The 15132-nt window shown below is 41.0% G+C and overlaps 2 protein-coding genes across 2 annotated transcripts; one reads left to right on the plus strand and one right to left on the minus strand.

Annotated features, from left to right (window-relative positions):
- Positions 1-410: 410 nt before the first annotated feature.
- LOC141771255 (proteasome subunit alpha type-6-like) lies at positions 411-5881 on the minus strand. The gene is made up of 7 exons (XM_074641311.1): positions 5623-5881; positions 4284-4378; positions 3852-3933; positions 3464-3619; positions 2387-2565; positions 2212-2306; positions 411-969 (listed from the first exon to the last, which is right to left on the minus strand). The coding sequence occupies exons 1-7, from the start codon at positions 5696-5698 to the stop codon at positions 912-914; spliced, it is 741 nt and encodes a 246-aa protein (XP_074497412.1). The 5' UTR covers positions 5699-5881; the 3' UTR covers positions 411-911.
- A 75-nt stretch (positions 5882-5956) lies between these two features.
- Positions 5957-14325, plus strand: LOC141771252 (inositol-tetrakisphosphate 1-kinase-like). The gene is made up of 10 exons (XM_074641306.1): positions 5957-6247; positions 7681-7705; positions 10913-11035; positions 11176-11293; positions 11391-11492; positions 12171-12211; positions 12311-12476; positions 12887-12954; positions 13169-13331; positions 13406-14325. Exons 1-10 carry the CDS (start codon positions 6093-6095, stop codon positions 13516-13518), a joined length of 1074 nt encoding a protein of 357 aa, XP_074497407.1. The 5' UTR covers positions 5957-6092; the 3' UTR covers positions 13519-14325.
- Positions 14326-15132: the final 807 nt, after the last annotated feature.

Here is a 15132-nt window from a genome sequence, read left to right on the forward strand (position 1 = left end):
ATTTAAAGGGATAGTTTGGGTGTTTTGAAGTGGGGTTGTATGAGGTACTTATCCATAGTCAGTGTATTACCTACAGTAGATGGCGGTCGACACGCCCCCTTTGGGGAAACAGACAGTTACTGAGTTACCGCACGGAAGCAAATCAATGTACTGCTGTGGACGGAGCCGGTAGCAAAACGTATTTTAGCCACCTAAAAAATCAATATCAGTTTAAGTGTACGCTACATTTTGAATATTTCCACCGCTTTACCAGCCCTTCGGATTCACCAAAGTCACACAATAGCACAAACAAAACCTAACCGATGGAGGCAGCGGTAGACCAGCTATCCCAAAACAGACCAGTGTTTCTAGTTTTCATTTTGATTCAATTAAAAAGCAAAAAATCAAAGGTTGTTTTAAATGGGTTGACAGTGAGTCTTTTAGTTGTTTTTATTGCAATTTTTAAAGTGTTGAGATGACAACAAGGCTGGTGTTATAAACATACAGTATTAAATAAGCTGTATGGCAAATATTCTGTATACATCCAAACAAAACCAGCTAAAGTTATACAAGTTATACAAAACAACTAGAATCCAGAAACTTTTGTATTTCAAACATGGAGATATGAGCATGGAGGTGGAATGTGTTGCTTGTGTTGTACACCAAAGATTTTAAGAATTTAAACATTGCGTTATTTGTATGTATATTGCATTTTTAAAAGCCCACTAGAAATGTCTAGAAATGAAACCTATATCAATCTTAATTAACAGAGTTGTGTGCATGATTAATCTTCCTCAACACGCAGGTGTGTACTTTTGTCTTCAGACTGTCAAATATTGCTTCTAATAGTGTTGCTAAATTGGGATAAATCAAGCACACTAGAAGTGAAATACTATGATGAGTCGCGGTCTGAAGTTAGTGTGAAGGCACCTTTACTCCCGTTCTGAGATGGCAACCAGGTGGGCTTCTACCTCTTCCTCCAACAGCATCCTACAGGAGGCGAGGAGGGAAGACAAATGAAAATTGGAAAAAATAACCAGAGGAAAGTAGAATAAAACAAAGAGTAAGGACTGAACAATGACTACGTTTACATGCACAATATATTCCTACTAAGCTGTTTACATGGCTAATGGAATGAATATTCCACTAATATTCCCATTTACATGCAGCCGTGCATACTCGGATTAACGTAACTCGTGGCGGACTTGTTCGACCTTCCGAACACAGCCTCCCTCTTTCATTCCTTCAACCACCTTCTTGAAAAGGTCGGCGTTACAATATTTGTGCATATCCAAAAACCTGTTGATATCCACGTCTTTCACAATGTTTTAAAGTAGGTGTGTTTCTCCTTCTGACCAGAAATGTGAGCTTTTCTTAAACAGACAAGAGGCCGTGTGCAAACTGCCATAAAAATCCCAACTGAGATGCATATTCTGAATGCGCTGTATAAATGTCCAAAGAATGCTCCTAAAACCAGAATAACATATGCATATCCCTAATGTCTTAATCGGAAAATGCTCAATTCGGAATAAGGCCTAATTCAGAATATCCAACCAGAATATGCTGCTAACATGACCCGTATCAAATTCAGAATAATAGTGTAATATTAGTGTGCATGTGAACATAGTCACTGAGAGATGTAAGGCAGATAATAACTCCAAAAACCCTACTTCAAAGTAATAAAATCAAAACAATAACAAATAAATTGTCTCAGTGTTTTAACTACACTAAAAAACAATGCACAGCACTGACAGCTACTGTTTGTTTTAGTCATCACATCCATCATTATTAGTGTAAATTCATCATACAACTCCTGACTACTTGAGAAAATAACAAACTAGAATTGTTGACTTGTGGTTGTATTCCTCCGCCAACCACTCAAGTTGCAGTTTACATCCATATCTGTCGAAAATGTCATCACTTCATCATTTTATCCTGTTAGACATTTGTGTGACATTGTCATAATTAGCTAATTAAATCTTGAGTTTTGGCCCAAAACATGTTTTGTGAGGTCACGGTGACTTTTTGACTTTGATCTTTGACCACCAAAACTAATTCATCCTTGAGTCCAAGTTTGTGCCAAATTTGAAGAAATTACCTCTAGACGTTCCTGAGATATCACGTTCACAAGAACCCGAAAACATAATGCCTCCGGCCACGGCTGTTACCGGAATGGAGGCATAAAAATAGCCTAATCTCAAATAAATGTACAGTAGGTCGGAGTGAAGTTACCTGAACTTAGGTTTTTCCTTGGTGACCACGCCGATCTCCAGCTCACTGGCCTTGAAGTCCATGGACAGGACAGAGGACAGGCATGTTATCGCCAACTGGAAAGAGAGATAGTTAGGTGAGTGTGCTGATTAGCTCAAACACATAGAAGCCTCTCTCGATGTTATTTTCGCTCTACCTGTACTGTCCTGTCGTGGGTCAGGTCCGGCTTCTTCTTCAGCTTCTTCTCCAGGTAGCTGTTGGCCTCTATTTGTTTGGCCCCGACGGCGGTGGCTCTGAAGCCACAGTAGTAGCCTGCGGGGTCATTTTTAAACAGGACGGGACCCTTCTGGGGGTCCATAGCCACCATGATCATACCTGCAGAGAGCAGAAGAGGAGGATGAAAGAAGGAAGATGTCCCTCATGTTAGGAGAATTTACTGTATATTCAGCCATTTATCAACAATCCCTTGCACGCTCTTACACTTTAGGGGGATTAGATTAAATGTTGCTACCCTCGCTAGTCGGCACCAGAAAAACTAGTGGGTTAAACTTAGTATTATTTTATTAATGTACACACTTAAATTACATATTGACATGTCTCAGCTGTGGCTGTGGAGAGCCATCGCCACATCGGCTCTCCGCTCTGATCTGAACTCATCAGCCACCTGCTCCACCTCTCAGCCAGGACCAGGAGTCTAGTTATCTCCAGGTCAACTGGATTTGCCAGCAGTGGGGCTGTATCAAATGTCATTTTTTACATGCAAAGCTTTGATTGATTGGTTTTTAAATGAAGCTTCGAATGTCTGTCGTGCTAGACCGCAGGTGCTTGTGGTGGAGTAAACAGGTTTTTGACCTTCCTAACTGAGCAAACGGAGCGGACACTGAGGACATATTGATTTCAGCAGCATTTAAAATATGATTTGGTTATTGAAAAATGTGATTAACGATTTCAACTTATAGATTAAATTGTGATCTATTTTGACTGTTTTCTCACTTTTAGACTAGTCAACTAGTCCAAGTTTAAACTTCCGTTCAAATGTCAAGGATATTAGTCATTGGGAAAATCCCTAGAGGCAAAATAAGGATGGAAATATGCAGTAGAAAACTGGTCCAGTAGCGCTGGGTACTCCCCATCTGTGAATGTGTGAGCAATTGTATTGCTCATAAAAAAGAAAAAAAAAGAAAGACTGAACAACAAAGAGTAAGTTGTTGATGAAGAGCAGTATGAACACAGAAATGAACACCAAGAGGCAGAAATCCAGACCCCGACTCACAGCAGCCAAGAGGCCTCATTTCGGCGTTTTGTGTGTAGACCTGGGAGATATCAGCCAACCTGCGACACAACACGTCCGCCATGATGTCATAACCGAACTTGTATTTCCATTCTCCTGCTTCCACTCGTGCCCGGTGAACCTGGGAGCGACTGTCCCCTGCACAAGACACAAGAGGGGAATGTCACCAAGACTAATAACAGATGATTCTAATGTCCCATAAACAGTATATTACACTATTGTTTACCAGCTGTTTATCATCCTTATTTAAAGAAATTGAAAAAGCCAGGCTTTCTGATGTGAAATAAAACAAAAGTTGTCTTAATCCTGGTCACATTTGTTCATGGTCATTATATCAAAGTATCACAGTTACTTGAACAATGATACGTACCGCCGTGCCCAGTCATCACGCAGCCGATGCGAGGGGTTAGTTTGAACATGTTGGTCACAGTGGAAGAGTCCAGCAGCTTGTCCTGCGGTCAGGGAAAGGAAAAGGAAAGGAGTGTCACATCCAACTTACAAAATTACATTTTTGCCGACACACCTCATTGTATCATTGTGCATGAGAAAATATGATTATGAGGATTAGACATTGATATTTACAGGGAATGGACAATATACAACTATGATTTTTTCCTGCCAAAATAAAAGTAGTCTCTCGCTTGGTAATGTGAGAGCTGGCTTTTTCATGACAGTGTCTTGTTCATCAAGTCAGCAAAAAGCTGGAGTCAGACTCCTGTGAGGCTTCACTGTTTCGCTTGAACTCAGATCATCATCTTCGAAGTGTGTGTGTGTGTGTGTGTGTGTGTGTGTAATATCTTACAGGTATTTTCTTTTGTGCGACCACCACAACGCTGTCTTTCCCCCGGATCCCCACGGATGTCAACCCACTCTGGGAGATGGCTTTGAAGGCATACTCTGCATGACGGCACATGAGACACACAGACAGGACAAAATAAAAAAATAAAATAGAATAGAAGCTTTTTAATGCAGCAGTACAGGATTTGACATCCTGTTTATTAGTGGAGTGGAGAACTTTTGCTCCTTCACCAAAAACACATCAGTATTATGAAGATAAGCTACATTTGAGGAACAAAGTAGGCTACACAAATAATGAACATAACTACTTTAACATGTGAAATCATATCCAGAGTTGAATTTTACTTTAAAACAACGGAAATAACTTAACTTAAGTTTAAAGGGACTATTTGTAACTTTCAGAAATGCGTGTTAACAGCAACACCTGTGGCCGTTAAGTCAACGAAAGTCAGCGTCGGGCTCGCGCTTGCTCGCTCTAAATAGACATCGACACCGGCACCGGCACCCGGTCGGAGACGACAACGTTACTCATGGCGGAGCCCCGTCACTTCACAAGACACGGAAAAACCTATGTTGTTCTGGAGGAGCTGCAGCATTTTTTGCACAAACGTCCACTAGATATTCTCAGAGCTAAACTAACTCTTCTGCAGTGTGTAGTTTGCGCGCGTGAACGTGAGGTGGAGCGAGAACGCGCGCGTTGTGTGAGTGAAGGCAAGCAGGCAGAGGAGCGGTCTGAACAGCGTAGCAACACGCGAGTGCGCATTGGACACCGACCCGGTAGATTTATACCTGTAAAAAGTTACAAACAGTCCCTTTAAATAAATTAAGAAAAAAAAAAAATATTATCCAGAATTGAATTTTACTTTAAAATGAGTGTATTGAAAAAAATAACTTCATGTTTAACCTAACTTGCATATTAAAAAAGAGAAAACTTGGGTGCAGTCTGTGCTAACTGCACTCCACCAGTAATCTAACCACTTTAGCTACATGATAGCATTTTATGTTTAGTAACTGTTAGTTGGTAAAGTTAGTAGACTTGTCTTGTGCAGCATTAAGTATATTCATAATTAACATAACTATATTAACCTGTGAAATCATAACCAGAGTTTAATAACTTCAGGTTTAACTTGATGTTAACTTGTGTGCAGACTTTGATACTAACTGCACTCAACAAGTAAGGAAGTTAACCACTTTAGCTACATGATAGCATTCTTGTGTTGATTGTATTAATAACAGTAACAGTCAGCTGATAATGGTAGCAGACTTCTCTTGTGCAGCATTAAGTATATTCATGCTCCAGTACTAAAAGCACCAGAGGAAACGTGTCTCTCTCTTTCTCTTACCGACTTGGTAGAGGCGGCCCTCCGGTGAGAAGATGGTGATGTGTCGATCGAAACCTGCATTAGTACCCCGAGACATGTTTCCTCTTCCTCTTCTTCCTCTTTATGACCTCAGATGACCTTCAACAAGTTATTAATGTATCTTTATATCGTCCTAGTGTTGTCTTTTAGGCGCTCAGTTCATAAAGAAACAGCATGCATGAGCTGCTGCTGCAAGATAAGCTGAATAGAGAAGCGACTTTTTACTTTCTCTTTCACTTACAGCTCAGTGAGGTGGAAGAGGAGGTGAGGGGGAGTGGTGATGGAGCAGCTCCTCAGTATTATTGGATGGCAGCAATAAGGAAATGGAGTGACTTTACCAGTTAGACCTGCTCTCTCTCTCTTACTCTCTCTCTGTCACCTGTGGAAGTAGTAGCATGAATCTGGAGAAGAGTCTTGTGTGTCAGCAGACTTATTCTCAGTGGGAGGGTTGAATGGAGAGCAGAGACTCCTCAGACATCCTGTGTGTCTCTGTCTCTCTCTGTGTGTCTCAGCTCCCTGTAATGATGTCTGGTCGCAGGGTGGGCTTCTGTCTCAGCGATAAGAAACGCAGGAGGATGAACCTGGACGCTTTTGCAGACTTCTGTGCGTAAGTTGAAGCCGACTTTTATGACACACTTTTAGAGAGCTGCTTGTCTGTGTGGTATAGAAGTGAATGGGGCAACCTGAAGGTGCTCATAGTGCAGCAGGGGTCTGTCTGCAACCTACAACCTGCAGCTCTTTAGCTCTTCTCCAGTGGCTCCCTGGGGATTTCTAAAAAAAAAATTAGTGGAAATGAATAACAGTTTTTTTGTTTACATTTTAATTTGTATGTATCATTGTTGTAGGTCTATGGTACGACAGAGTATTAGGGCCACATTGAGGAAAAAAATTAATCTGAGATTTCGAGAATAAAATAATAATATTATGAGAATAAAGTCATAATATTATTTATTATTGTTATTGACTTTTTTCTCGTAAAGTTATGACTTTATTCTCGTCATATTAGGATTTTATTCTCGTAATATTACGACTTTTTTCTCGTAAAGTTATGACTTTATTCTCGTAATATTAGGATTTTATTCTCGTAATATTACGACTTTTTTTCCCATAAAGTTATGACTTTTTTTCTCACAATATTACGACTTTTTTTCTCGTAAAGTTATGACTTTATTCTCGTAATATTAGGATTTTATTCTCGTAATATTAGGATTTTATTCTCGTAATATTAGGATTTTATTCTCGTAATATTACGACTTTTTTCCCCGTAAAGTTATGACTTTATTCTCGTAATATTAGGATTTTATTCTCGTAATATTAGGATTTTATTCTCGTAATATTACGACTTTTTTCCCCGTAAAGTTATGACTTTATTCTCGTAATATTACGAATTTTTTGATCGTAAAGTTATGACTTTATACTCGTAATATTAGGATTTTATACTCATAACATTAAGACTTTTTTTATCCTGATATTATGACTTTATTCTGTAAATCTCAGATGTTTTTTCCCTCATGTGGCCCTAATACTCTGTAGTACATTTGCACTTTGGCCCTCACTGCATTAGTCTTATATACTATATACTTAGACTATAAACTGTGTTACGTTCATCACAATGCTCAAATGTTTTCAGCTCCAGACAGATTTTTTTTCATTTTTTTTTGATAATCGATTAATCAGTTTGAGTATTATATACAGTATATAAATGCTCTGATTGCAGCTTCTTAAATGTGAATATTTTCTGGTTTCTTTACTCCTCTATAACAGTAAGTAATTGTCAATACTGCATATACTGCTCCTATTTTTATACTTACTTCTATTTAAATGGTTCATTTTTTGTTAATAATGAAAATGAATGAATATTGAAAATAATCCTCAGATTAATCGACAATGAAAATAATTAGTTGCAGCACTAATCTGTCCATATGATGCTTCATTGCTACATGAGTAGCCTCATTCATTGCCCACCCTGTTTGACATCAGATGATTCCTGTGTTATTATCATCTCCATTAAAATATAAACATTTCTGTATTTTTCTGCAGGGGCCGTGGAGTGGAAGTGGTGGAGGTAAGTGTTTTTCTTTACATAGGCCCTATAAATGAAATCAATATGATGTTAAAGATTTCTAATGACGGGATGGAGAAAGGCCAAGTGTGTGGTGGAAAGTGAGGAGGATGATCTGAAACTGTTAACCCTGTTTGTGTATATTTGTGTATATATTTGTGGGTGGATGTCTGTTGCATGATTCTTTGTATAGATGCCTTAACACCCCCCACACACACACATACGTAGCATTTATTCTAGATGTTAAGTAGTTTAAGTATGGCAGTAGTGACAATAGTTTGGGAACACTGTGTACCCTCACACACACACACACACACACACACACACACACACACACACACACACACACACACACACACACGTAGCATTTATTCTAGATGTTAAGTAGTTTAAGTATGGCAGTAGTGACAATAGTTTGGGAACACTGTGTACCCTCACACACACACACACACACACACACACACACACACACACACACGTGTCATGCACAGATGTCCACAACTTTATGTCACAGCCACCTGCAGCCCCCTCCTATAATCTGTTTGTAGCAAAACTGTGAACAAAGGCTGCCTGGTTGTAGCTGCTCACATTTCCCCCACACTGTATGCACAGATATAAAACAGTAGATGCGACATTGCGTCATAACTAATGGGATAACCTGGGTATTGTTTACAATTGCCACCTACTGTATGGGCAGCAACTGGTTGTCAGCTGTTCAAGCACCAGGACCAAAGAGACCAGGGAGGCTGGCATCACTTTCCACAGAGTAAGACAAGATAAAGATAAGATAAGATAAACCTTTATTAATCCCCGGGGGGAAATTCAGGTGTCAAAGCAGCAAGCGCAGATACAGAAGTACAGGTGTACAAAAAGATTATAAAACAATAAATAGAAATACAGAATATACATAGTGAATGGACATAGCGTGTACCGTGCGTCAATAAAAAAATGTAGTGTACAATAAATAGATGTAATATGTGCAGTCTAGTAAGTTTAAAGTGCACCAGTGGTTAGGAGAGGTGGTTGCAGGTAGTCCAGATAGTTCAGATAGTCCCGATAGTCCATATAGTGCAGTTTTCATGTGGGGGTCAGCCTTGGTTGTGGAGCCTGACGGCTACCAGCAAGAAGGACTGACCCAGGCGCTTTGTGTTGTGCCGAGTAGATAAGAGATTTATTTTTTTACTAATGGGTCAACTAATACTAAAAAACCTTAGTGAACTATGTAACTTTTGTACTTTTATATCTATGACTGTGTATGTCATAAGAAGCAGGCACAAATATCAGCAAAAAATGACAAGTAAAACTAGAGACTCACCAGCCGCGACGCCAAATCGGGCCAGGGGCGTAAAGTGGGGGGACCAATGGCCACTTCCTACCCCCTTTCTCGGACCTCCCCCTTCTTCGAACTCAGCCTTTATTTTTTAAATTTCGCAATTGCATCTTGCACGCATCGGGGTCCCCCAGTAAGAGCTGGAAAACATTGCTGAGGAGAGGGAAGTCTGGATATCTCCCTGCTAAGCCGGCTGCCCCCGCGACCCGGCCCTAAATAAGCGGAAGAAAATGGATGGATGGATAGATTTTGCACGGTTGTGACGCTATAGAGTGCTCCGGGGATGACATATTTTTGTAGGCCAACCAGGAAGTTAGTATTACCCTGGGTTCCCTCGACAAAATACACATATACAACGAGGCTGTAAAGGCGGACGAGTCAGCGTAATGACGTTTAGTAGTCTCATTTAGCTACTTGTTAGCAACCGCCTTTTTTAAGACACATAAAGGCTTCAAAATTCACAAGTGGGATTTTTATTGATGCATTTTATGTCGATGAACAAAACGTTAAAATCTCTTCAGCTTGTGTTAACCACAGACCTTATTTCAGGCATCAAACTAAAAACCCATTAAAAAAAAACCATTGACTTCCGGACGAGGGAATCCTTTCTGGGTTGTACGATTCATTCCTGCACCACTCTGTTGCGGTGACCAAATCTGTCTACAGATAGACAAATAAATACCTGGCAAGGTACTCAAAGCCGCCTCTGTAGTAGTTCCTGATACAGTAGTTGTCTCCAGGACCACATTTAGTCACGTTGACTCACACACAGACTCACAAGGTGAAAACAATACCAGCCACATGCAGCTGGTAACAATTGAGATAATTACAGAGATAGGTAGCCTCAATCAGCCTCTATACTGCATTCAATCTGAGTTCACAGTTCACAGAAACCTGCTGCTACACAAAGAGGTCTAAAACTACAGCATTATAAGCAGCATACTTAAGGGCAGTGGCTTTCAAACTTTCTTTAGGTGACACATTTTTTAAGTGTTTACATGACGTGACCTGAACTGAAATGAGAAACACGCTATTCAAGTATTTTCTGTCAAAAAGATAGCATTAACAGGGTATTTAAATGAATATTTACCTTTACTTTATGCTTCATGTCATGTTTTGGATGTCATTACAGAGAGTAGCCCTCGCTCCCAGAAGAGTCCGTGACTCATTACACACGTGTCACTAATACGATTACTTATGCTGTTGTTATGCCAGTGGCAGGGCCTTTCTGTAGAGCAAGGCTTTCATCAGTGGTAGTAGTTACACCTGCTTTTCCTGCTGTGACTGGTCTGTAATAACAAAAGCCAGAGGAACATTTGTTATGTGGTCGACTAGTCTTCAGTTTACTACTAGAAATGAGTGCATCACCTTTCCCTCTCACACCAATGCAGAAAATACCAAATATAATCATTTACATAGTTTCCCATACCATACTTGCCAACCTTGAGACCTTAGAAATAAGGAGGATTTCTAAACCAAAACTTTGGGTTTCAGAGACTTTGTTTTCCTGCATTCTGGTGAGTTTTATAGAATGAAAATAAAATATTAAGTACACTGCAACAGCATTTTTATGTTAAATAGGCCTACTTTTAATTGTACTTTTAAATCTCAGGAAAGAAAACTGTTGCGAGCAGCTCTCTTCCACCGGAATCAGCATTTAGTGTAGCTGTATTGTCGTCCGGGTGGAAATTTATACATGCTGTACAGTGCCTGAAACAGGTTGAGATAACAAAAAAAGGTGTGAAAATCTGAAGAAAAACGGGAGAAGTGTGACCCCGGGAGGAAACCGGGAGAGGGCTATGAAAAACAGTACTGTATGTCCCATACTGTAGTGAGACAGATCCATTACGTGGGGTGTAAAAGTGTTTTCCCTCTGTCAGATTGACCTCACTCAGCCACTGGTGCCCCAGGGACCCTTCGACGTCATCGTCCACAAGCTGTCTGATGTCATCGTGGAGGCTGAGCACGATAGCCAATCGCAGCAGCTCCTCGCCAACTTCCAGGTAAGGGGGTGTGTTTTTTTGTTTTCTATCGGTCCCACTGAGGCCTGTTTGAGAGGAATGCTGATTGTTCATGCAACTGTGTGTCGTTAATGAGCAATTATTCAGTCACTCATGATGGACGTCTGTCTTTTATATCACAGAGCTACGTGTCAGCTCATCCCAGTACAGTTCTTCTGGACCCTCTGCCCGCCATGACCCAGCTACTAGACCGCTTCGCCTCTTATCGGATCATGAGCGAACTGCACAATTCACTCCGAGGTGAACTGCAGCTTCATGATGTATATTGTAGTTTACTGCTGCTTGTTGATATTAACATCATCTCCTGTCCTTCCTGTTATATTATTCTGTCCAACAGACTGGCGCGTCTGCAGTCCTCCGTTCTTAGAGATCCACAGTGTCAGTGACCTGCCATCCATTCAACAGGCTTTGATGAGCCAGTGCCTCAGCTTTCCTCTCAGTCAGTTCACTCTATCTGCCTTTCACTTCTTTACTTATTCACATTTCATAAGTTAAAGGAACAGTGTGTAACATTTCGGGGGATCTATTAGCAGAAATGGAATATAATATTCATTACTATATTTTCATCAATCAGGTGCCTAGTGATGCAATCCCTCGCGCCCAAATACGCCTCTTTAGACACATACCACCAGAATAAAAATCTCCGACACCCTTGTTAAACTGCGGTAACGTGAGCCGCAGAGTGCAAAACCCATCCTTACCATAATAACACTACTTTAGGAGCAACCTAAGTCAGACAGCGGCTGGCGGTACCACGGTCGTGGTCGGTCGGCGCTCGGCAACTCACGTTAACACAGTTTTGGAAAGGGAAGAGTGAGCAGAGGGGTACTCAGTTGGTTGCAATCTGCAACCACAACCACTAGATGTCGCCAAATCCTACACACTGTACCTTTATAATAACGTTTAAATTAACTGTAAATGAAGCACCTCTTAGCTTCTTTGTGTCTGTAAGCTAAATCACTTCAGTCAGATTATTTGGGAGTAGGTTTGTGGTCAGTGGTGTGTTAACACCCTAAAAAGCTTCTCACATTGCTGAATTCAATTAAACTTCTTTCCATTTTGCTTCCTCATGAACTTTGACACACAATCACTTCCTCTTTTTCTCTGTTGACCCCAGTTTGTAAAACCAGAGTGGCGCATGGCTCACTTTCCCACGAGGTGAGTGTGAACATTGTACTGTTTGTGTATTTACGTTTGTTTATTTGCTCTCATTTTGTTCATTTAATGTCTGTGTGTGTGTGTTTGTGTGTGTTGCAGATGTCTCTGATCTTCAGTGCGGGGAGTCTGGCTGATATCCATCCTCCCTGTGTGCTCCAGAGCTTCGTCAGCCACGGAGCGGTTCTTCACAAGGTGTTCGTGGTTGGAGACCGACACTTCTGCGTAGAGAGGCCGTCACTCAAGAACTTCCCCTCCGGACCCTGTGGTCAGTCTGCACCACACCCACAAATATATAAGATACTTTCCTTTCTATCTTCTCCTTTCCTTTCCTTCCTTTTCCTGTCGTCCTTTCCTCTCCATCCCTTTTCATCCCTTTGCTTCTCTTCGTTATCCTTTACTTTCTTTTCCTTCCATTTCCTTTTCCCGCAACCTCATTGACCTGAAACCGACATAACAGCAAACAATAACTTTTCTATCTTTTCCTTTCCTTTCCATCCCTTTGCTTCCCTTCCTTGTCCTTTACTGTCTTTTCATTTCCTTTCCTGCCCTCTAGTCTGTTGTCCTTTTCTGTTCTTACCTTTCCTTTCCCGCCTTGTCTTGTCCTGTCATGTCCTGTCCTGCCGTGTCTTGCTTTGTCCTGTTATGCTACCTTGTTGTTCTGTTCTGTGCTTCCAGACAGGAAGACCATCTTCTTCAACAGCCATCATGTGTCCAAGCCGGAGTCAAACTCTGATCTCACAGCAGTAAGTAATAATACTGTTTTAACAAAGTGTATGTCAAATTCTCCCCCCATTCTCTCCATTTGATATCCTAATACAGGCTAATATATCTGCAAAAGTACGGCTTGTAAATAGTTTCACATAGTCGACTAGATTTACAGGTAGACCCCCGCCCATTTGGCACCTGACTGGGCTGAAATCCAACCTCATAATGACCCTTTTCCTCCTGACCTCTAAGCTGGACGAGCAAATGCCGTGCCTGCCTCCTCCCAGCTCCAAGGCCGTGGCCGCCCTGGTCAGAGAGCTCCGAGTTCAGCTCGGCATGGCCCTGTTTGGCGTGGATGTCATCATCAACATGCACACGCACACCCTCACCGTCATCGACATCAACATCTTCCCAGGTACTACAGCTGCTCGGACAGACACATGCACGTAAAGACACACTGATGTTCTAATACACACTTCTCTCTATCAGGCTATGAGGGAGTTCCCCAGTTTTTCTCCTCCCTGCTCAGCCACATCGAGTCAGTGTTGGACAAACGGGCCTCCGCAACAGGAGCTCCATCTGCTGCAACAACCGACCTTTAACTCACCTCAGGAACACATTGTACTGTGTTTCATCAGCTTCCCAGGACGAATGAAGTCGTTGGCATTCACTGTTTTGTTGGGACCAAACTCAGCTGTTTCCAAGACTTTGGAACTTTAAATCACACTAATCATTTTGTGCCGTTAAGTGGGTCGGATCGTTTATCGGTGACAATAGAGTGCTGCAGGAATGAGTCCTAAAACCCGGAAATTAGTTAGCAGTTTAGCACATCCGGTTCCCTCGTCTGGAAGTCAATGGGTTTTTAGTTAGATGCCTGAAATAAGGTCTGTGGTTAACACAAGCTTAAAACATTTTAACATTTTGTTCTACGATATAAAATACAATAAATATCCCACTCATGAATTGTGAAGCCTTTACATGTCTTAAAAAAGGCGGTTGCTAACAAGTGGCTAAATGAGACTACTAAACGTCATCACGCTGAACACTAGTCCACCTTTAGCTTAGTGGTGGTGGCATGAAGTCATGCAACTGTGGTGTAGTTTGTTTATAGCCTAACGTTAGCTTTTCATTTGGGGCGATTGCTCTTACGCTGGAAAAATCATGAAAGTGGTGTTCATTCGTGAGCAAAACAACGAAAGTATCATACATGTTTGTTTGCCACAGAGCTTATTTTCTGCAATAATCCAAAACCCAATGGAAAAATCCCATTGGCTTGTTGTCGAGGGAGCCAGGGCGATGCTAACTTCCGGGTTGGCCTAAAAAAATACGTCATCCCTGGAGCACTCTATAGGGCCGATCTATTCAATTCAATTCTACATGTATAAATAAATAACAATTCAATACATTTATATCCATGTATTTATTTGTTCCATTTTGTTTTACAAAGTTAAAAAAAGCAATGTTTAAGTCAAGCCTGATGCTGCCTTAAGTGTGATTTATGTTTGCTGCAATGTCCACACGGCCAAAGTGACGTCACGCCATCAGACATGGCCCTTCACGGGGGATCCGTGCGACTCCGTGCGGTTTTCGCCTGTGTGTGCACAAGGGGCTGCAACTGACGGTTAGATTTCATTGTCAATTAATCTGTTGATTATTTTCTTGATTAATCAATTAGTAGTTTGGTTTATAAAATGTCAGAAAATGACGATGAGTTTTTCTTAAAGCCCAAGATGATGTCCTCAAATGTCCACACTCAAAAAAATTCAGTTTACTGTCATAGAGGAGTAAAGAAACCAGAAAATGTTCACATTTGAGAAGCTGGAATCAGAGAATTCTGACTTTTTTTGTTCTTAAAAAATTACTCAATCCGATTAAATGATTATCAAAATAGTTGGCGATTAATTTAATAGTTGACAACTGATCGATTAATCGTTGCAGCTCTAATGTGCACATCCAAATTTTTCTAACTACGCGGATGGGCGGAGAAAATGGAGAAGTTTGAGAATGGCAGTTTGCCGCGAGGAGAAACCAAAGACGTCCAAACGTTTCCTCGTCACAATTCCATGTCAGCTCATGTCCTTTTAGAAAGTATAACTGAGGCTTGACACATAAAATAATGATCCCAGTCACTTCCACACAGTGAGGCATACAGCTTTAAACACTAATTAAACATTGGTATCAGATCAGTACTCGGTATCAGCCGATACCCAAAGCTC

The sequence above is a fragment of the Sebastes fasciatus genome, chromosome 7 (assembly GCF_043250625.1).
Source record: "Sebastes fasciatus isolate fSebFas1 chromosome 7, fSebFas1.pri, whole genome shotgun sequence".
Lineage (NCBI taxonomy): Eukaryota > Metazoa > Chordata > Actinopteri > Perciformes > Sebastidae > Sebastes > Sebastes fasciatus.

Bases quoted from the DNA above. Each gene is read 5' to 3' on its own strand.
- LOC141771255 (XM_074641311.1), bottom strand. From the start codon at position 5,698: ATGTCTCGGGGTACTAATGCAGGTTTCGATCGACACATCACCATCTTC. The intron at 3,620-3,851 runs GTACGTATCATT...TGTCTTGTGCAG, and splicing joins CGTGATGACTGGGCACGGCG to GGGACAGTCGCTCCCAGGTT. The intron at 970-2,211 runs GTAACTTCACTC...CGCCTCCTGTAG, and splicing joins AAGGAAAAACCTAAGTTCAG to GATGCTGTTGGAGGAAGAGG.
- LOC141771252 (XM_074641306.1), top strand. From the start codon at position 6,093: ATGGAGAGCAGAGACTCCTCAGACATCCTGTGTGTCTCTGTCTCTCTC. The intron at 6,248-7,680 runs GTAAGTTGAAGC...ATTTTTCTGCAG, and splicing joins GCTTTTGCAGACTTCTGTGC to GGGCCGTGGAGTGGAAGTGG. The intron at 12,955-13,168 runs GTAAGTAATAAT...CTGACCTCTAAG, and splicing joins CAAACTCTGATCTCACAGCA to CTGGACGAGCAAATGCCGTG.